Raw genomic sequence first — 21,290 nt, 5'->3', positions numbered from 1 at the left:
AATTACATGCTTGTGCATGCATTGAAAAACCTACAAGATGACATAGCAGATATTAGCAGTGACTACTTATTCCCTGGGTGGTGTGAACTGTTTGTGCTTGTCTATTAAGCCAAAAGTTGACAGTTCTAATCCACCCAACAGAACCATGGAAAAAAGGCCTGCGAATCTGTTTCCATAAAAATTCCAAACAATAACCCTCTGCCATCTTCTGGTCAAATGTCAATTCCAACTCAGAGTGACCCCTTAAGACAGAGTGGAGCTGCCCCATAGGATTTCCAAGGCTGTAAATCTTTGTGGAAGCAGGCTGGCTCATGTTTCTCCCATAGAACAGCCAAGAAAACTTTGTGGGGCAGTTGTACTCTGTAACACATGGGTTATCATGAGTCAAAATTGACTCCACAGCAATGGATTACTTATAGGACACAGGAAGAAAAAGGACTGGAAACTGTTCTCAAATTTTTTTTTTTTTTTTCTTAAAAATATGAAAGACTATTTACACCTAAATACAGATAAAATGCCCACTTGCATCATATTCTCAAATACTACCCAGATGAACTGAGCTCAGTATTGAAGAAGAAAAAAAAGAGGAAGGAAAGAAAGAAAAGAAAAACAATAAATAAAACATGTTTGAGTAAGCAAACATGACCAAAGATACACACACACATATAAGGATATACACACAAAAAGACATTTATTGCAGTGGGTTTAAAAATTCTGGAAACTGGCTATCAATCTTGTAGTGGATGCTGCTGCCCAGATGCCCTTTACCAGGAGCTCAGGCCGCATACTGCCTAAGGCATCTGACTGCTAACCAGAAGGCTGGTGGTGCAAATCCACCAGCCACTGCTCAGAAGGAAGATTGAGCAATCTACTTCCCTAGAGATTGTTGTTGTTGTTGTTATGTGCCTTCGAGTCAGACCCGACTCATAACGACCCCTCCTTGGGTTTCCAAGGCAGTATCACTATGGAAGTAGATTGCCCCATCTTTCTTCTGAGGAGGGTTTGAACTGCCAGCCTTCTGGTTAGCAGTCAAGTGACTTAGGCACTGCACTACCAGAGCTCCCTCCCTGGAGACACTACCTCGGAAACCCAGGGAGGGGTCACTATGAGTTGAATTCACTTGAGGCAGTGAGTTTTTTTTTTTTTTTTTTCCAATAATTTACAACTGTTACCTTCTGCAGAGAAATGCCCAGTGGGGTGGAAACTGCTATGACCCTCTGCCTCAGGAAGAATGAATTCTGTCGTGCAATTCATGCCCCAGAGCCTCCCAGAGGTCAGACTGAACCTGGAGCACACCCTCACTTAAGCAATTCCCCCTGCCCATCCTGCTTCCCTCACTTCTCTGCTCCTGAGAGCCCGCTCTCAACAAATCACTTGCGAAGAATCCATAGGCTTCACTGCTAAGCATCCCAACCTAAGGCAAACAAACCCTCATGACCATCGTTAGGTTGATTAAGCATCTTGTGATTTGTTCAAACAATATTCTGGGAGAGTGGGGAAAGGGGAGGCAGTAGGATGGAAAGAAGTCTGTGGTATGCTGCTAAATGAAAAGCAAAGCAAGCTGAAGAACACAACATGCAGTGTATTTGTTGATAGAAATATATGTTTATATATGAGCAGAAGAGGGGTTTCCACAAATATGTTAACAGTACTTATCTCCAGATGGTTCCATTATGAGGAACAATCTCTTTCAAAGGCATTCACGTCTGTCTTGTCTAAATGTTTAATAAGATGGATGATTATTTTTATAACCATATAGTTAAAAAGTGGCTCTAGAGACAAAGAGATCTAGAGTTAAATCTCAGCCTGCCACCTAACAGTTGTCTGACTGCCTCACCCCTCTCAGCCTCTGTTTTTTCAACTTCAAAATGTCAATAATAATAATACCTAACTTACGGGATTGTTGTGAGGATTAAATGACATAGGCATAAAAGCCCTTAGCACAGTATCTGACGCATAGTAAATATACAATAATGGGGCTTTTGTCTTAGCACTTTTCAGTGGCTGAGTTTTGGCAGTGAGACCGTGAGATCTCTTTTTTTCATTCTACCTTAGTTTCAAAATTGTCTTTAATGAATGCTCTGGCAATCAGGAACAATTGTTAGAGTTCAAGTTAGGCATAGACAATGTGTGTCAATATTCGATGGCAACTGGTTTGGTTTTTGTTTTTTGTCAATATTTTGGATTCTATGATTAATTATTTAAACAATAGAAAGAGAATTTGGAGCCTGACTCCTCCATTTAGAGCATCAGTACCTGACAAAAAAAACTAGGCACCAATTAAAGGAGACAAGAACACACAAAAGATGTTAAAATGATGACAAGTCATTCAACAGGGTTAAGTACTCCTTAGAGCTTGGAGGGCATTAAAACAGCAGACCTGCACTTAGACAAGTGTTTATCAGAGCTAGATTTACTGTCCACCTGTCAGAACCACCTGGGTACTTGTCTAAAAGGCAAATGTATAGGCTGCATGCCAGGTCACTGAATGAGAATCCCTGGGGGTGGATGCCAGGAATCTGCATTTGTGACCAACATTGGCATGTCAGTATGATTTCATGCTAAAGTTTGAGAGCCCTGACTTAGTTGAATTAATTTAAAAAATACTTGACATGCTCTAAAGTAGGCCAAATTAGCAGATTCCAAAATTGTGCCAAGAGTTCTGGAAGAGGTCTTGTAAAGTTGATGTATTTTAGATGATTCATTCATTAGATGAGTAGGCTCTTAGGTAAAATGGTTTGAGTCAAGTTGGGTAGCCTGCTCTGCTCCACTCCCCCTAACCCCTTATCTCTAGCCTTGAGGCTGGGCTACCCTGAGCCATCCTGGATGCCCTGTAACCCATGGGTATGGTAAAACAAACAAAAAAACCCTTGCTGTCAGTCAATTCCCCCTCATAGTGACCCCACGTGTTACAGAGTAGAACTGTTCCATAGGGTTTCCTTGGCTGTGACCTCTATGGAAGTAGATCACCAGGCCTTTCTTAGGTGGAGCCACTGGAGTTCAAATGGCTAATCTTTACATTAGTGGGAGTACACAAATCATTTGCACCACCCAGGGATCCTTACAGTTATGATGAACAAGGATTAATGTGTGGGGAGCGGGTGGCCACAGCTTGGACTTGATCCAGGACCAGAGCCCTCAGAGCTTACTTTGGGACTGAGATAAGGGCTCAACTTGGGCCAGGACTATGGTCATTTCAGGGCCAGAGCCAGAGCTCAGTCTGGGGCACTCAACCCTAGCTCCTGGGTCCGTGGACATAAAGGACAAGGTCCCTCTCAATGCCTCAGGAAGCTTCCCAGTTCTGGTGGCAGATTCCACAGGTGATCCCTCAGGACTGGCCTGGAACTCACACCTGTTTGCCCAGGTCTGGGACCCAGAGGGGCCAGAGTCTGAGGAAAGTGCTGGACCCACCTTACCTGGTTCAGTGAAGTCCCCCATGGCACTCATCACAGGTTCCTTCTCCTTGGGGATCATCCTACAGAGAAAACCAAAACCAAATCCACTGCCATTGAATTGATTCCAACTCATAGTGACCCTATAGGACAGAGGAGAACCGACCCATAGGGTGTCCAAGGCTGTAAATCTTTACAGAAGCAGACTGCCTCATTTTTCTCCCAAGGAGCAACTGGTGGGTTTGAACCACCAACTTTTGGTTAGCAGCCAAATGCTTTAACCAGTGCATTACCAGAGCTTGCAAATGAGCCAGGCTGTATCCATCCCCCTTTTCCTCCCCAGACCTCCATGACCCTGCTTCATCCAGCTCCAGCCCTGTACCAGCCTTGGCCAGTCCACAGAGTGGGGGCTTTTGGTACAGAGGAGACTGAGGTCCAGGGAAGGTTAGGGAGGTGCTCCAGGTCACACAAATCTTCTTCCATGTTGCTAGGGAAGCACTCTCTCTTCAGGGGGTAGACTCTGGGGCTGTTTCCCAAGCCTAGACTCTTGATCAGTAGAGCTAGTGGTGCCAGGGACATGGGAGGAGTATATTAGGAGGGAGAGGGCTTCAGAAAGTATTGTCAGCTGCTGACCCAGGAAAATTCTGAGCACAGAATGAAAGAGGTAGGAGGTTTAAGTCAGAGGCAAAGGACGTGTGGGTTCCTGGGAGCGAGAGAGTTATGCTGCTATACTAGGGTCTGCAGTGCTGGTCCTCCCCTCTCATCACTGGTATTTGGTCCAGAAGAGACTCAAGAGGACAGGTGATCAATCCACTAAAGCTGAGAGACCCCCCTCTCAGCTGCTCCAAATCCTCTGCATCCTCGGGCCAACCTCCATGGTGCCCTTTTCTCCCTCACCCCTTCGCCTTCCTCCTTTTCTTCTCGTCTCCTCTTCCAGTTCCCCATTTGCATCTTACAGCTCTTTCCAGGAGTCTTGGAGGAGATTTACAAATAACATGAGGTCCAGAGTCCCAGAGAACCCCAGCAGGCCCAAATCCAGATTCTCTAACTTCTCCCCAGGAGGGAAGGCAGAGTGACTTTGAGCTCCCCAAATGGCTGCCCACCCCTGTGCCTGCCTCTTTGCTTCCAGACAGTTTTAAGCTCCTTCATTTAGAAAAACAATCTGCCTCCATCTTTACACCTGGCCCCAGGTCATTGGGCTCTGGCCCTTGATTGCCTTTGTGACTATGAACAAGTTGCTATCCTGCTCTGTGCCTCAGTTCCCCTGCCTGTAACAAAAACAGGATGGGCTAGATCATGAGGATCTACAGGTGAGCTTCAGGGAATCTACAACCCCCTGAACTGTATGCACACTTAAGTGTGCCTGCATACATTTGGAATGAGGGTCATGAGGTGATGGAGAATTCCACCACTGTGACCATTTAGGATCCCACAGGGCATGGATACATTCTCCATAAATACACCCTTGCAGAAATTCATAGACACTGGGAACCGCCTCTCATTGTACAGACAGGGAATCTACTACTCTCTATTGCCTAAAAATGATGAAGTCATGAGCAGAGCCATTGCGTGCCACCACCACTAATCTTAGGCACACCTTCCCCATTTAACAAAGAGTAACCTAGAACTTGGAGTCCCTCTTCTCTTAACCCAGGGTCCAGGCTTCTGTGAGGCCCATACTCCCCCGCCCTGTGCAGGACCCTTCCTCTGCCTGGGGGGAAGGGGCCCTGGGAATTGGCTCGGCTCCCTTGTCCGCTCCCCACAGCTCCCCAGCTCCCCTGGGATCTGGTACCTGAGAGAATGGGGCCACAGTGGACAGGCAGGAGTATTAGGCCCTCAAGGTCAAACCCTCTGTCTGGAGCTGAAAGTGAGTAGCCGGGGTCCGTGTTGGCAATGGGTGGTCATCAAGCAGTGTTTTGCCCTGCAGCCAGCTCTGGCCTCTGCTGACGAGACTCTGGCTCTGCCCTGCTGTGGGTCACAGCCTTATTTCGGGCTGCAACAGGAGCTGGGGCCAGATGCTAAAAGCACTAGGCCCTAGAGAAGACAGGTGCCCCGGCAGCAGGCCCTTGCAGATGAAAGGGCTTTCATACATGTGTTCTCTCTCTCTCTCTCTCTCTTTCTCTCTCTCCCTCTCTCTCTTTCTCTCTCTCCCTCTCTCTCTCTCACACACACACACAGAGGCATGCACACATGTGTGCATGTGTGCCCACACATGCATGCACTTGCATGCACACCCCAAAGTCACCTGGAAGTACTGAGTCAGTTGCTGGTCACTTCAGCTTGTTACTGTTGTATCCTAAGTGCCTAGAACAGTGCCTGGTATGAAGTTAATAGATATTTGTTGAATGAATGAATGAATGAATTCTTCTCCAATACCTTTTCTTGATTTATCCTTTCCTTCTTTCCTGCCTTTTTTCCCTTCCATCTTTCTCTCTCTTTCCCTCCCTCCCTCCACTTCTCACATTCTCTGAGCCTTTCTCCATGGACCAAAAATAAATAAAGCAGAGCTTTGTCTTCAAGGAGCTCAGCCAGGCCAAGTCAGACTTGTAAACAAGCCTTTGCGGGTGCATGATGGGAAATGCTCTGGTTCAGCCCAGGGGAGAGTGTCACCAGTTTTGCCTGGGTATAGAGGGGGTGGGGAAGGCTTCCCAGAGGAGGAGACATTGCAGTTGGGCCTTGGAGGATGAGTGGACGCTCACTGGCCATAGGAGGGGCCAAGGTGTTGCAGGAGAGGGCACATCACTCCTGAAGAGGTTAGGGAATCCACAGGTAGATCCATACAACTAGAACTAGGGTGTGGGGGATGGTGGTTAGAGATGAGGCCAGATAGGTGGGCAGGGACCAGATCACAGTAGGCTTTTCAGTGAGGAGCTACATCATAAGGAGAAGAGTGGTCAGATTGGCATTGTTCAAGGATATCTGAGTACCATTGTAAAATGATTGGAAGGGCAAGATTGGAGGCAGAAAGACTGTAAGGAGGATTTCATAATAGCCAGGTGGGAGATGGGAGCCCTGGTGATGCAATCATTAAGTATTTGGCTTCACATTGAAAGACTGGCGGTTCAAATGCATCCAGTGGCTCCACAGAAGAAAGATCTGGTGATCTGTTCCTGTAAAGCTTACAGCCTAGGAAGGCCTATGGGACAGTTCTACTCTGTCACATGGGGTTACTGTGCGTTGGAATTGACTCAACAGCACCTAACAGCAGGTAAAATATGGTGGTGGCTGGACAATGACAGAGGGGATGGAGAGGAAGACAGGGATTTATGGGTATTTGGAGACTTGCTATGTCTTGGTGAAAGACTGGATGTGGGAAGTACAGGAATGAAGGAGTCCCAGGTTTCTGGCTGGGATGACTAAGGTAGGACGAGGGGAGGAGCAGGTTAGGGTTGGGGAGGTCACTGAGTTCAGTTTTGGATAGACTTGGTTTGAGCTGTCTGGACACTGGGATGGGATGGCCAGTAGGCAGTAGGATGCTGTAATCAGAGGCGGTTCCAGGTGAAGATAGGGATTGGGTCAGAGGCATACCAAACACACAGCTCCCAGGGAGGGGTAAAATCAGCAGGGGTGCCTTGGGCGAGGAGTGAGAAATACCTTTATCTAAACTCTAGTGCTATGGACTGCCTCTCAGGTTCCTCTGCCCAGTCTCTCCTGGGCCTGGGCTTCCAGAGAAGAAGGGTGAGGGATGTTCTTGGGGCAGGCCTGGCCTCATCTGCGTGTAGGACCCTAACCCCTTCCCTTGGCATATGATGCCCCCATCAGGAGAGGATGACTCCTGACAGTCTGGGTCCTGACCTCACCAGGGTTGCCTTGGCTTGGATGTTACCTTTCATGGTGGTCTCGTCACCCTGGAGCCCCAACCTGCCCTGAGGAAGCAACCCCAGAGCACTGGGCCCAGATCTGGCTCAGCCTCTTCCCTTCCAGGAACCAGGCCCTGTGGCCAGGGCCTGGGCAATACTACCTAACCCATCTTCCTCATTACACAAATAGGGAAGCTGAGGCCTGGAGAAGGAGGGGACTTACCCAGGAGCACCCAGCTGGTCGACAACAGGACCAAGACTTGAACCTATAACTTCTCTTATGGTCCCAAGTTTTTCCATTGTTTTCCCATCTCTCCTTATCAAGCTCCTGTCCCATTTGTCTTAAACATCCTTACTTACCCAGAGCCCCCATGTATTCTTGCATGATTAGGGAGAAAGAAAAGGCTTCAGATGCATCTGAAAATGACACAGGGGGCAGAAGGATGCAGGAAGCATTTATTGAGAGCTGGAGCTGAACTCTACAGGAGGCAAGAGGCAGGACACAAGCAAGCTCTCATGGGTTGGAGTTGTGGGTCAGGGAGAAGGCAGTGGCCAGCAGAGAACAGCTAGAGACAGAACTGTATAGCTTCTCAAGGCTGCCTCCTGCTGGCTCTTTGGGGAAATGCAGGTAGAAGTGGATCCTCTATGCCACTGCACCAGCCGGATGTCAGATCCATATCTCTTCATTGGAAGAGCCCCTCAGCCCCCAGCCTTCCACACTACAGCAGACGGGAGCTACACTAATGTGATCACTCTTTCACCTAGCAGGAGCACCCTCTCTTCCCACTAAAAGGGCACTGGCCCAAATCATCTGTGATCATTTCTTTATTCCAAAGCACTCCACTCCCACCTTGACTTTCTTTCTTTTGTCAGCTGTCCCCAATGTCACTCAGAGGTCCTGAGTCTAACATCATCCTGAGGGGTGGGTGGGTCCCCTGCTACCCCCAGATCACAATCTGTCCCTCACCTTAGCAACATCCTGCCATCCTTTCCACTACATACCTTTGATCCTCAGCCAACCCACAGCATCCTGAAGCTAACAATCTGAATCTCTAGAGGGCACTACTAGCCAACTCTAGACCAACAGAACTCACCTCCACCAAGAGCCACCAAGGCTCAGAGGACAGACTAGAGCATGTAGCAGGCTCCCCAAGGTCACTCACTAAACATCAGGCACTAGCTAGGCCAGAGTGTTGTAGGAAAGAAGTAAGGCAGAATCGTGTCCACTTATCTGGCCACGATGTGGACTGTGGGGCTGGGGCCTGAAACTGAAGACTGGGGTACTTCTAAGGGGGCCAGAAACAGGCAGACCCTGGCCCCAACCTCTTACTCATCTCCCCAAGCTCATCTCCCTTTGAGTTCCAGCCCAGCCAATCCCCCATCCCTCTTCTTAATACTGTGGAATGCATTTAGAACTGATAGAGCTCCTCAGAGGTCATCTGAGCTTAACCCCACCCACTGCTGAAATCCTGTTTGTTGCCTCCTGGCCACTGCTTGTATACCTGCCTTAACAAGGAGCTCTTCATCTCTTTCTTTCCAAATGGATAACCCCAAACTCAGGGGCCACTAGGTAAAGTCATAGGGTGGCTCCTTATCTCCTCTCTTCCCTGCTCAGTTTTGAGCTCAGAACCTGCCATGAAAAGGGCTCAGAACCAAGAAATGGGTTGGAGGCACCTATAGAGATGGGGAGGCCCAGATGCTGGGCCTGAGGAAGCCATAGCCTTACAGCACTCTTCCCTGGCTGCAGATAAGATGCCTTGGACAGCCTGAGCTGGGGTGGAAGAGAAAGTAGCATGAGCAGAGCCTGGGAGAATCTTCTCACCTCTTCCCTCTGGAGGGGCCAGTGGGCACCTTGAGCTGGCTGGGGAGGCCTTTCTAAAGGTCACTATGGTAAAAATAGAGCTTGTCTGGGAAACGATGGAAAACAGCTGCTCCTGCCTGGGACATGGTGCCAGGAGCTGGGTGGTCAGGCCAGGACCTGGACTGGGGACATGGGTTTAGGATTTTATGAATACACCCCTCATTTGCTAGGCTCCAGAGAGCAAAGCCATGAGAAGTAAGGAGTGTGGAACCCCAGAATGCAACAAGTCTAGGGGTTCATATACACAATGTCCTGCTTCTTCCAAGGCACTATTATGTGTGTAGGGTGTATACTGATGGGAGGGGAGATTTAGACGTTCGGAGACTGCCTTGCCAAAGCCTCATTAAACAGATGGGAAAGCTGTGGGCCAGAGAGAGGGTCTTGTTCAGGGTCACACAGCAACTGAATGACACAGGAAGGAATAGGCCCCAAGCTTGAGTTCCTAAGCCATGTCCAAACCCAGAGCTCTTCTCTGCCTCCCTCAATATCCGGAACTGTGCAGAGGTCAGACCGCTGGGGACGCGGTGCTGGGGTTCCTCAGGCCCCACGGCCCTTCTTTGGGCCTGGACCGGCTGGGGTGAGGTGGGGGCAGGATTTATGTGGTGCAAGAAGCCTCCGCGGTGAGGCTGCCACGCTTGAGCCTCAGGCTGCCGTTCCACCCGCGGGGGCAAATGTTGTAGCCAAGGATGCCTGGAGACTTGGCTCCAGAGTCCTCGGAGTCGAGAGACACGTCGGAGTCTGTGGGCGAGCGGCGGTAGGGGAAGGGCCTGGGCGGCGCTGGCAGCGGGCTCCGGGGGCTGGCGCAAGGTGAGGGCCCAGCTGGCAGCTGGCTCCGCGAGATCGGAGCGAATGTAGCCCCGGGTGCCGCGACTCCGCCGGGGCGGGGGGCCTGCGGCGAACGCATGCGCGGCGGTGGTGGTGGCGGCGGCGGCGGTGGAAGCAGTGGCGGCGCCCGAGGTGGAGAGAAAGGCCGCAGGCTTTCGGCGCCCGCGGGCCGCGGGGAGGCGCTCTTGCGCCGGGCTGCGTTGATGATGTTTCGTGCCAACAGCGCCTGCAGCTGGCGACTGGGTGGCCGCGCCTCCGGCTCCGTGCGCAGTGGGGATACGGAGCGCTCGCTCCACGAGGGAGACATGGGCGGCGGCGGCGGCGGCAGCGGCGGGGGACTGCTCATGCTGCTCCCGCGGCCCGGCTCCCACGGCCCCGGACTCACCCAGCCGTCCAGGCTGCTGGGGGGCCGGGACGCTCCGGGAGTCCAGGGCGGGGAGGTGGGCAGGTTCTCCCGGCGGTCCTGGGGAGAGAGCAGAGAGGGCGGGGTCAGGCGTTAGTGCTGGGGTCTTCTATACCAGGGATTGGAAGGCACAGAGTCTGATTTGTCCACTGTACACAGCCAGTAAGTCACCACCCAGAGTCATGTAGTGCCTGCAATAACACGCAGGCACACAACTCAGCTTAAAACCAAAACACTAAACCATTTTGCCGTCTGGTAGATTGCAACTCATGGCAACCTACGTTTTCAAGGCTGTGACGTTGTTTCAGAAACAGATTGCCAGGCCTTTCTTCTGAGGCCCCCCTGGGTGGGTTCAAACCACCAGCCTTTCGGTTAGGAGTGCTTAACCATTTGCACCACCCAGGGACTCCTACTCTCAGCCCGGAATGTTTCAAAAAGAACTGGCTTTGGAGATAGATGTCTTCACTTACTGAGTGAGCTTGAGCAAGTTGCTTCAGCCCTTGAGGCTTCAGCTTCCTCCACTGTAAAATGGGAAAATTAAGGAGCTCTGGTGGCATAGTGGGTAAGGCATTTGGCTACTAACCAAAGGTTAACGGTTCAAAGCCACCAGCTGCTCTGAAGGAGGAAAATGAGGCAATCTGCTTCTGGAAAGATTTATAGCCTTGGAAACCCAATTGGGTTTCTCAAGCCCGTAAATCTCTACAGAAGTAGATTGCCCAAACCACCTTCAGTGGAGCAGCTGGTGGATTTGAACCACAAACCTTCTGGTTAGCACTCAAATGTCTTAGGTACTGTGCCACCAGAGCTAAATCCTATCGTGGTTATAGTTCTACTCTGTACTGTGTTGCTATGAGTTGGCATCTACTTGAAGGCAATGGTCCCCGCCCCCCTTACACACACACAGAGGTTTGTTGTGAGGACTGAATGAACTAACCATGTAAAAGAAGGTTACATGTACTAAAACATTGCCTGGAAGAAAGTAAGGGCAGTTATCAGAAAGACAGTTTGGAAGGACACACACAAAAATGATTACCCATTAGGAAATAGTGTAAACAGGGACAGAGTATATAGCCACAGAGGGTAAGAATAAGGTTTTTCAAATTTATTTATGTAAGTGTATTTATACAAATGTACAACCTATTCAAAAATTGAAACTATTGACTATTATTATTAAGGGAGCTCTGGTGGCATTGTGCCTAAGACATTTAACTGCTAACCAGAAGGTTGGCGGTTCAAACCCACCAGTGACTCCTCAGAAAGAAGGTTGGGCAATCTACTTCCATAGTAATACCGCCTTGGAAACCCAAGAAGGGGGTGCTATTAGTCAGATCTGACTCGACAGCAGTGGGTTGCATTTTTGCGACACAAAATTATTATAATTATTATTAAGGTTGGGCTTGGTGAAAGGCCCACTCAGCCCCAATCCCCTTGCCATATTGCTGTGGTCACCTCATTTTTCCCCTGATGCCTGATCAAGGAAGATGTGCCCACTGACAGATGGAAACACAAAAGGAAGTTGGGTCATTGCTCCATAGGCACACACTTCCCTCACTGAACTTTTGCCAGCTTGGGTTGGGCAGTGTGGCCTTTGGATATGCTTTGGGGTTATAAATCACCCCTCTGCTAGGCACTCCCATACCTTTTCCCTACCTCTCTGTGAATTAATTAATATGTCCTTCTAGCCATAGTCTTTGTGACTCCCACAAAATGATTGGGTGGGACTTCAAATAAGGTGCTTATGGCCTACCAAGGGGAGTGGATAGTTTGCTGCTAATACAAATAAAGTGCAGGAACACTTGTAGGGGTGGGACCATGAAAATAAGGTGTATGAAACCCTAATGAGGGGATGGGTCAGTTTTGCCATCCCACTAGGCTTCAAATGAGCCATCCCAGAGGAGGGAAGGGGGAACCTCATTACTATCAAGAGAGAAGAGCCAAGAGCAGAATGTGTCCTTTGGACCCAGGGTCCCTGTGCTGAAAACCTCCTAGACCCAGGAGACAAAAAGAGAGCTGTGGTACAACACTGAAGAAGGCAATGAATGGCAAGAAGTGCATCAGAGAAACAGCAGCAGCAGAAACGAGACCGGTATTAGATGGCACAGTGGGCTTCCTGGCCCATGGAGTGAGGTACCTACAGTGGATGTGTCAACCCATGCAGTGAGAGAGCTGAGCGCCTTCAGGCTTGCTTGTAGACTGGGGTGCCTCCAAGCATGTATCGGTGGAGCTAAAGAGAGGTCTAACACTTCACCCAGCAGAGCAGAGGCCAGGCCTGAGCGGGGGCCAAGAAAGGAGGTCTGTCCTGTTTATTATTCCCTAATAAACCCCATAAATATGAGAGTATGGTCTGAGTTCTGTGTAGCCACTGCACTGAACTATCAAACTCAGCAAAAAAGGAGAGAGTGCCGTGGGAGGGACAGCTGGTGTCAGAAGTGGTGAAAAGGTTGGACAGAGGAGGCGTGTCTCATCTCCACCTCCTAACAATTAGCCTTTGGCTGATCCTGATGGTGTTGCTTTCTCCTCCTCCTGGCATCAGACAAAGAGGTCTGACTCCATGATGACATCATGTTTTTTATCCTTTAAGGATTTTCCAGGAGCTCTGGTAGCATAGTGCCTAAGGCACTTGACTGCTAACCAGAAGGCTGACAGTTCAAACCCACCAGCCACTCCTTGGAAGGAAGGTTGGGCAATCTACTTCCATAGTGACACTGCCTTGGAAATCCAAGGAGGGGTCGCTATGAGTTGGGTCTGACTCGATGGCACATAACAACAACAACAAGGATTTTCCAGTCTACAAGGTTCCATCTCATCCTTTATCTCTCATTTAAAGACAAAACTCACTTGAGTGATTCCGACTCATAGTGACCTCCTTTGGGCTTCTGAGGCAGTAAATCTTCATGGAAGTAGATTGCCCAGTCTTCCTTCCATGTTATCTCTCATTAGATCCTCACAACAGACTGGTGAGGTAACTGGAAATATCCATTTTATTGATGAGGAAAATGAAGTGCAGAGACATAAATAACCACCCACTGTGTTCTGCCCATGCCCCTCCTCACCAGAAAAGTGTGTATCTGTGTGACACTATCTGTGCTCAAAGGCAATACCATGCTCAAGCAGTTTGAACTGGTTTGAAAGTGGAGGGCTCAGGAACCCACATCCAGCATGCACCTGCTATACCATCCAACTATTCATCCAATCAGATTCCAGTAATAACGAGTCCACTCAGCCTCTCACTCCAACCCAAATTCACCAGCAGTCATCCAAAAGGGTCTAGAGCTGGCCAGTCCTGCAGTGTCCCCCATTCAATCAACATCTAGAACCATCCACTAGATCCAGTCTCTCATAGTCAGTAATCAGCCATAGTCAAGCCAGTACACTCTATCATCCAACCAAAATCTAATTCCTCCCAACCCCAAAGGAATCAAGAGTGATAAATTGTGTTTTCTTCAAATAGAATGCAGTGGCTGCTAGCTGAGCCCAGTCTCAGAATTGGGGCCCTTTAAGCCTAAAGGTGAATGTTGTGCAGCAGCCTGAACAGGATGGGATGCTAGTGCTGCAGTGACCCTTAGAGACCTCTTGGGGACATGCAAGCCCCCAGTCATCAGGTGGGAGAGTTAAGGCTCAGACTGGGACTCATCTCTTTCATCCCAAGTCAGAGTTATGTACACATGAGCTGGGACACTGGGAGGTGTTCTGTGTGACATCCCAGGAAGTTTTAAATAGACTGGGTGCAGTGCAGAAGGCAGACTCTGCAACTTAGGAGAGGAGCTGGGAGAGAGGTCCCTGCCCTGGGGCCAGAGGGAAGGGCTGGAGGCTGAAATCAGAGTCATAGGGCCAAATGTCAAATCATGGTGGGCTCAGGCATGTCCCAGCACCCAACCATAGTGCCATCCTTGGCAGGGAGGTGGGGCCAAGAGCTCATGATCCAAGCAGGTCCACAAGCATTTATGCAGAGAAACCAGGGCTCTTCAGCCAAGAAAAGAGTAGGCTGGGCAGGGGGAGCTAGGATAACTGTCTGAACATTTCTAAAGCATTGTCTCTGCCTTTGGTAGCTACAAGGGGAACACCAGGGCCAAAAAGTGGAAAGAGTAACAGAATTCAGCCAGAACTATGAAACAGACCGGCTCAAGCATGGTTAGAAGGTTTGGAGCAGTGGTGAGCAGCTCCCCAACATTTGGAGGTGGGCAAGCAAAGCCAGATCCTGACCTCATACTGACTCCATGTCTGAATGCTGACAGTGTGTGTGTGTGTTGTGGGACAGGGGGGAGGAGCACAATACAAAAAGCTGAGGGATTTAGATCTGTTCACTTTCTGACAAAGACCTCAATGTACCGCATTCACCAGAATCCCTGGAAAATGCAGCAGGTGAGAACTCAGGGGCAGCACCCACTTACTCCAACACCAGGCACACGTGTAGGGTGAAGGCAGGAGTAGAGCAGAGTCAGACATGAACTATTACAGACCAAAAAGAGCTCCCAGACTACCTTTTGCAATCCTTTGTAGAGAAGAGAAAACAGGCCTAGAGCTGGGAAGGGGTTGCCTAAGATCACACAAGGAGTGGGGACTAGAACCCAGTTCTCCTTTCAGTGGCAGTTCCTTCCCCCCCCACCACCACCAGGGATGTGCACTCAAATGCTTTCAGGAGCCAACCAAAACCAAACCCACTGCCAATTAGTTGATTCTGACTCATAATGACTCCCATTGGGTTTCCAAGGCTATAAATCTTTCTGGAAGTAGATTGCCTCATCTTCCTCCTGTAGAGCAGCTGGTGGTTTAGAACTGCTGACCTTCTGGTTAGCAGCCAAATGCCTTACCCATTATGCCACCAGAGCTCCTTTTCAGGAGCCAGGCAGTAACTAATGTGGGAAATGGCCTGAGTAAGAGAACAAGGAGCAGGGAGGGGGCCTGAGGAATGGAAGAGTGAATGCTTTGGCTCTAGGCTTTTAAATTCCATGTTTGAAGAGCCCAAACAGACCTGGGCCATAAGGGGCTGTGGGGTTTTCCCATGCTCTACATCATTTCTGGCCAAAGTCCAAGGGAAGGAGAAAGCAGAACGTGCTTTCCACAGGATTCTGATCCCTAAGTGCTGGCCCAGAGAAGACAGGGCAGCCCTCAGTTCCAAGCCAGCTTGTGTCTGTCCCATGGCACATCCAGACACCCTGCAGATGTGCAGCACACACAGACACCCCACAACCACACTTTCACACAAACTAACGGAGTGTGACTAATTCTGCTCCAGTTTCTAGGCCAGAATCAGGGAGAAGCGGGGGAGACGGCGAGAGGGGAAGAAAGAAAGAAGCACGACGGATTTGAGGCAGAGTGTATTGAGAACAGGAGAAAAAACAGAGTCCAAGGAAGAGGTTGCCTTGGCCGCAGGAGCTGCAGGACGGAGGGTGAGCTTTTCCAGTGCTGGCCTCCAGGGGTCAAAGGAAGCAGGGGTCTGGTGAGGTGGGAAGGGGGGCATTACTCTTTCCTGGGGGTGGGGTGAGGGGGCTAGCAGGAAAGAGCTGAGCTCGCTCACAACTCTCCTACGCATAACCCCCCACGTTCTGGGTGGAATGAGCTCACTGGGAAGGCACCCCCTGTTCCCATGGAGACAAGCCTGGAGCTTGTGAAAACTGCAGGCTCAGCCCAGCATGGGCACCACCTCCACCACCCCTCACACCCTGGGGAGCCCAGAAATAGGGCTGGGAAAGAGAAAGTGGGTGGTCCTCGGCCTCCAGCCTTAGGACTCTTCCATTTGAATCCTATCTCTTGCTTCTGTATTCTCTCACTCCCCACAAAGCCCTGGTTTTGGGGGCTATAGAACATCAGCTGTCAGAGGTAGCAGAGACCTCAACTACCTAACTCAAAACCCTTACTGTACAAATGAGAAAACTGAGACCCAAAGATACACACAGAGTCAGTCCGTTAGGATCCAGACCTCTTAAGTCCCAGCTTTTTCCTCAGAGCATTAAGGCCTCTTCTGTCCCTTTCCCCTGAGCTGCTCTTCTCCTGCCTGACCCAGCCCTGGCCATGCTGCCCTGTCTCCAGGCAATTCTGAGCCCAAGCCAACCCAGCCTAGGCTTTTAGATCCCTTGGCCTCCTGCAGCAGTTCATTCCAACCACACCCTCCCCAGGGTACCCTCACTAGTATCTAACCTTCATCTGTCCTACGGCAGCAGTCTATTTCCTTTCCTTCTCTCTCCAGGGGAATGTTTATCACTTACAAAGACTTTCTCCCAAAGCACCAGACTATGCTCACCGACTATCATGCTTGCAAGGGTTTTCATTATATAGGTTAGAAAACTGAGGCCCAGAGAGGGAAAGTGACTGGCCAAAGTCACATAGCAAATGGCTGTCTGAGTTGGGACTAGAACCCTCCTCTCCTGCCTCTCTCTCTGGGGCCTGTTTCACTGGCTGAGGTTGAAGCTAAAACCAGCCAATGGATACTTTGCTGGGATCTCTCTGCACACCCTCTGCCTTTCTGCATACCCTCCGCCCCTCAGGGTCCCATTCCCCTGTAACCTCTCCCACTGCAGGCCAATGGAGGCAAGCTGGGTGGAACCAGGACTGAGATGTAGGCCCCAAGGAGACTCCCTAAAGTGGAGCCAGATGCTTGGAGAAGGCAGGCAGGTGGTTGAGCAGAAGGGCAGGAAAACGAGTCAGACAGCAGTAGGGGGCTAAGTCCTCATCCAGCAGAAAGACCCGAGGGGAGGAGAAAAGGTGGAAATCAAGGCAAAGCTCTCTGAAGCAGTGGAGAGGAAGCGGTGTCCAGAAGGCAGAGGTGGAAGAGAGAGGCCTGTGGAGGTGAGAATCCAGCAAGAGGCAGAAAGATTCCAGGAGCCTGGGCTCCAATGAGGGAGGCCCTCCTCAGGTAGCTGAAGTGGCAGACCCTTGATAGGCTGATTCCATGGGCATATCAGATTCCGTTTGCTCCAAAAACCCATCAGGGCCCTCTCTAGACCATTTCCCCAGCAAGACACTGGGATGGGACCTGGCAGCCCTATAGCTCATGGAGATCAAAGGAAGTCCTGCCAGCCTCATTAGGGCCTGCCAGGGAGATTGCCCCATAACCCTCCTCCTCACCCAGAATCAGCCATCAGATCTCTCAGACATGGAGTCCAGGGCCCCTTGTGGAAAGGGGCAGCTGTAACTTGGGGGGGATGGGGGCAACTTGCCCAAGGTCACAAAGCTAGCTAGTGGCAGCGTCAGACCTTGGATCTCAGACTCCCATACTCCTGACTTTCAGCCCTGTGCCATCTACTGCCCTATTTGATCTCCATTGGGCCCTCAGAAAGAGGCCTTGACAGGCAGTGGGACCCTCTGTGGGGTCTGGCTACTTGAAGCAGAAGGAAGGCTTCCACACCTGAGCCTCGATCCCGGCGTTGCGCGTGGAAAAGGAGGGCCGTGGGGCCTGCTTAGCTCGAGGAGACCACGCCCTGGAGGGAGACACAGGGGAGATATCACTGCTGTAGGTTGGGCTCACAGCAGTAGGCTGGAGGCCATCTTGGCCAGGTGAGGTGTAGAGAGCTGGTGAGGAGCCCTGGGGCCTAGGCAGAGCAGGAGACGTGGGGAGGGCCACTTTGGACAGGCTGGGCACCAGGTCCAGGGAGCTCGGCTTGGCAGGTGAGGCAGCTCTGGGTGAGGCAGCTCTTGGGGAGATCTTGGCAGGTTCCTTGATGGGTGAGAGGACAAAGAGCGAGGGCCGCATGTGGTATGGTGGCTGCTTGGTGGGCTCTGGGCGCAGGACCCCATTCTCAGGCAGGTAGCCATGATAGAGGGAGGCAGGTGGGGTCCGGGCCGGGCTGAGAGAGGCCACTCGGAGACCCCCAGGGGCATTAGTAGAGTATTTCCAGGATGAAGGCAGGGACATAGTGGGTGACGGGCAGCGGGCCAACTCGGCGTGACCTGAAGACTCAATGACATACTTCTCCATCCGGGACTGCCGGCGGGCATAGAGCTCAGCCCCCTTTCCGGAGGCCTCAGAGAGGTTCTGGTTGGGTTTGGGCTTTGGCTTGGCCTGGATACGGGGTGACTTGAGGCACGAGGCCCACTCTGGGAGGGCCTCCTCGACTGCTGCAGGGCTGGCCCTGTCCCTGGGTATTGGTTCCTGCTGGAAGTTGGAAGCCTCTGCCCCTAGTGCGAAGGGCTCCTCTTCCATGCCTGCCTCCCCCTGGTCCCTCTGCCTCCGCTTCTCATCAGCTGTCTGCACCAGATCCAGCAGGTCTGGATTTGGGGTCACCTTGGGCTTTTCCACGAAGGTGAACATGGATTTCCGGCTGCCCCGGCGGGCCATTGACTCCTCCAAAATGCCTGTCTTGCTGGTAGGAACTGCCTGGCCCTTCAAATGAGAAGGTTTAGAGTCAGAGCTGGGGTACAGGGCAGAATAAGAGGGAGGAGACCTCACCCGGGAAGCCAGGGGGGCTGTGGACAAAGTCTCAGCATAGGTGGGGGGTGGGGTGAAGTTCCCGAAAGGCCGTCTCTCCAAAGCTGGGCTTCTTTGCACCAAGGGCCTCCTCTCCATCATGGGGCTATGGGACGTTATGTGTCTCTGTGGCCGGGGGCTTCTGTCTGCTATGGTGGAGGGCTGGGGGGCTGAGACCTTCTCTCCAAGATGTCGTCTCTCTACCATCGGGCTTCGTTCCATCTGGCTGGTACCCCCTGGTCCCTGAATCCCAAAGGGCCTGGCTGTCCTGTTGACCACTGATGGGGACTTGGCCAGTGTGAGGTGGACTTCACTATATAGCTTGGTAGGTGTTGGGGCAGTTACCCGCCCAGGCATCCCTTGTTCTGCTGACACCACCAGGGTGCTGGGCTGGATATCAATGAGCAGGGAACTGCACATGAACTCTGGGGTTGAGGCCTCCGAGCTGGGGATGGAAGTGGCTTCCCTGGAGAAGGTGTTGGTGGTGGAAGGGGGAGCTGAAACCTTATCAATTACGAGTGTGCTGGATTTCACTTCTGTAGCCGGCAGCTGTGGTTGCCCACCAGCACATAGGGTGCTGGGTTTAGAATCTGGCACTGTGCCATTTGGTGGCAGCTTTTCCTCAGAAGAATTCTGTTGGGTGCTAGAAAGTGCCTGGCTCTGTGGAATGACAGTTGCTGGTGGGTTCTGGTTGACATCTGTGGATGGCGGGTTGTGGTTGTTGTTAGAAGTTGGTGTGGTGAGTGTGGGACTGGGTGAGGAAAGGTTTTGGTTGACATCTGTAGCTGGGCTATGAACTTCAGCTGGAGGCAGGATCGGTGGGGCCTGCTGGGCCTCGCGGTTCTGGGACAGGTGGAGCCCATTGGCCGTCAGTAGGGCTGCGTTCTCCTTTAAATAAACCACTAGTGGCACCTCTTCTTCCTCACTGGCCACCTTCTCCAAGTGCCGCAGCAAGCTGGACTCCTCTGAGTACCCCTCCATGCTGTGGCCAGGGGTCTCTGTGCCAGGGCTCTGGGGGTCGGGGTTCCTTGGAAGGCCTGACTCGGGGAGTGATGTGGGACTCAGGCTGAGCCCCTGGGCATGGCCTGTGGGGCTGGCAGGAAGCGCTCTGAAGCACTCCGGGCTGGGCTGCTGGCCTCTCTGGCCGTGGCTTTCCAAGGTGAACTCGTTTACTCTCTGCCGGCGTCTGTTGAAGAGCTGGACGCCACGGGAGTTAGAGCTGGGAGGGGTGGTCAGCTGGGCTGCAATCTGCTGGCTCCAAGCCTTGGCCTCCTTCAGGTCCTTCTCGGTGAAGCTAGTACTCCGGCCCAATGCTGCAGGGGAGACAGAGACCCAGTTAGCAAATGGGAATGCAGGACCACAGGGGTACACAGACGAACAGAGAGGTGGTCACCTGAGCCCCTCCTACAACATGATCTTCTTTTCTGGAATTTGATCTTTACTGTTTCCTAGAATCACCTCTTCTCTTAACAAACTCTGATCAACCCTTCAAGGCATTCAAATGCCATCACCTGGATGAAGCCTATCATGATTATCCCTCCAAGATTAGCAGATCCTTCATTTGGATTTCTCCTGAAAGTTGGTGACACCATACTTTACCAAACTAGTACAAACTCCTCACCCTGGCAGTCATCCCTGATTCATCTTCCCCTCTTCTCCTCTCTCACTAGGCTCTGCCATGCTGGCTTTCTTGCTGTTCCTTGAAAATGTCAAGCTTATTCTTGCCTCAGGGCCTTTGCACTTGCTGTTCTCAACTTGATCTTTTCATAGGTGGCAATTCATGTTGGTTCCTTCTTGCCACTCAGGGCTCAAATTGAATGTCACCTGTCTGGAGAGACCTCCCTCTAAAATCAGCCTTCTCTTCTCTTATCCCATTTCTTTGTTTTATTTTCTTCATAGCATTTACTATAATTTAAAATGATCCTCTTTACTAAAGCAAGCTTGTTGTTGTTTGTTGTTATATGCCATTGAGTTGGCTCTGACTCATAGCGACCCCTCCTTGGGTTTCCGAGGCAGAATCACTACAGAAGTAGATTGCCCAACCTTCCTTCTGAGGAGTGGCTGGTGGTTTTGAACCGCCAGCCTTCTGGTTAGCAGTCAAGTGCCCTAGGCACTAGCAAGCTTAGGGCAATGAAATTGTCTACCTTGTTTAACACTCTAACTTTGGCTCCTAGAATAGCACCTGGCAGAAAGGGGGCCCCCAGTACATATTACTGAATGCATGAATGAACCCCCCAGAACATTTTCTATGTGCCTTCCATGTTGTTGTTGTTATGTGCCATCGAGTTGGACCCAACTCATACTGAACCCTCCTTGGGTTTCTGAAGCAGTATCACTACAGAAGTAGATTGCCCAACCTTCCTTCAGAGGAGTGGCTGGTGGGTTTGAACTGCCAGCCTTCTGGTTAGCAGTCAAATGCCTTAGGCACTATGCTACCAGAGCTCCTGTGCCTTCCATAGGCCCATATATTCTTTCAAACTCATAGTACAGTGATTTGGTTTGATTTTAAAGAGACATGCTGCTAACATTTCCTTTTTTAAGAGAAGATCATAAATTCTCATGGTCCAAGAGTAAAAGCTTATAAAAAGCTATTACAGTGAAAGTC

General features: G+C 50.9%; 2 protein-coding genes across 2 annotated transcripts in view; both read right to left on the bottom strand.

The window, feature by feature from the left end:
* Nucleotides 1-3,474, bottom strand: part of MYOZ3 (myozenin 3) — a 17,081-nt gene extending 13,607 nt beyond the window's left edge. The window contains exon 1 of the mRNA XM_042781357.1: nucleotides 3,417-3,474. Coding sequence (XP_042637291.1) covers nucleotides 3,417-3,474 — 58 coding nt within the window. The remainder of the gene's footprint in view (nucleotides 1-3,416) is intronic.
* A 6,174-nt stretch (nucleotides 3,475-9,648) lies between these two features.
* Nucleotides 9,649-19,666, bottom strand: SYNPO (synaptopodin). The gene is made up of 2 exons (XM_007943623.2): nucleotides 17,627-19,666; nucleotides 9,649-10,341 (listed from the first exon to the last, which is right to left on the bottom strand). The coding sequence occupies exons 1-2, from the start codon at nucleotides 19,664-19,666 to the stop codon at nucleotides 9,649-9,651; spliced, it is 2,733 nt and encodes a 910-aa protein (XP_007941814.1).
* Nucleotides 19,667-21,290: the final 1,624 nt, after the last annotated feature.

The sequence above is a fragment of the Orycteropus afer genome, unplaced genomic scaffold, assembly GCF_000298275.1.
Source record: "Orycteropus afer afer isolate SDZICR_OR568_19922 unplaced genomic scaffold, OryAfe1.0 scaffold00110, whole genome shotgun sequence".
In the NCBI taxonomy this organism is placed as follows: domain Eukaryota; kingdom Metazoa; phylum Chordata; class Mammalia; order Tubulidentata; family Orycteropodidae; genus Orycteropus; species Orycteropus afer.
The sequence above is the reverse complement of the archived record's forward strand: the minus strand, read 5'-3'. Positions and strand labels throughout refer to the sequence as shown.

Coding starts and splice junctions, on each gene's coding strand:
- SYNPO (XM_007943623.2), bottom strand. CDS start 19,666: ATGGAGGGGTACTCAGAGGAGTCCAGCTTGCTGCGGCACTTGGAGAAG. Junction 10,342..17,626: donor ACGCCGGGATCGAGGCTCAG/GTGTGGAAGCCT, acceptor CTCTCTCCCCAG/GACCGCCGGGAGAACCTGCC.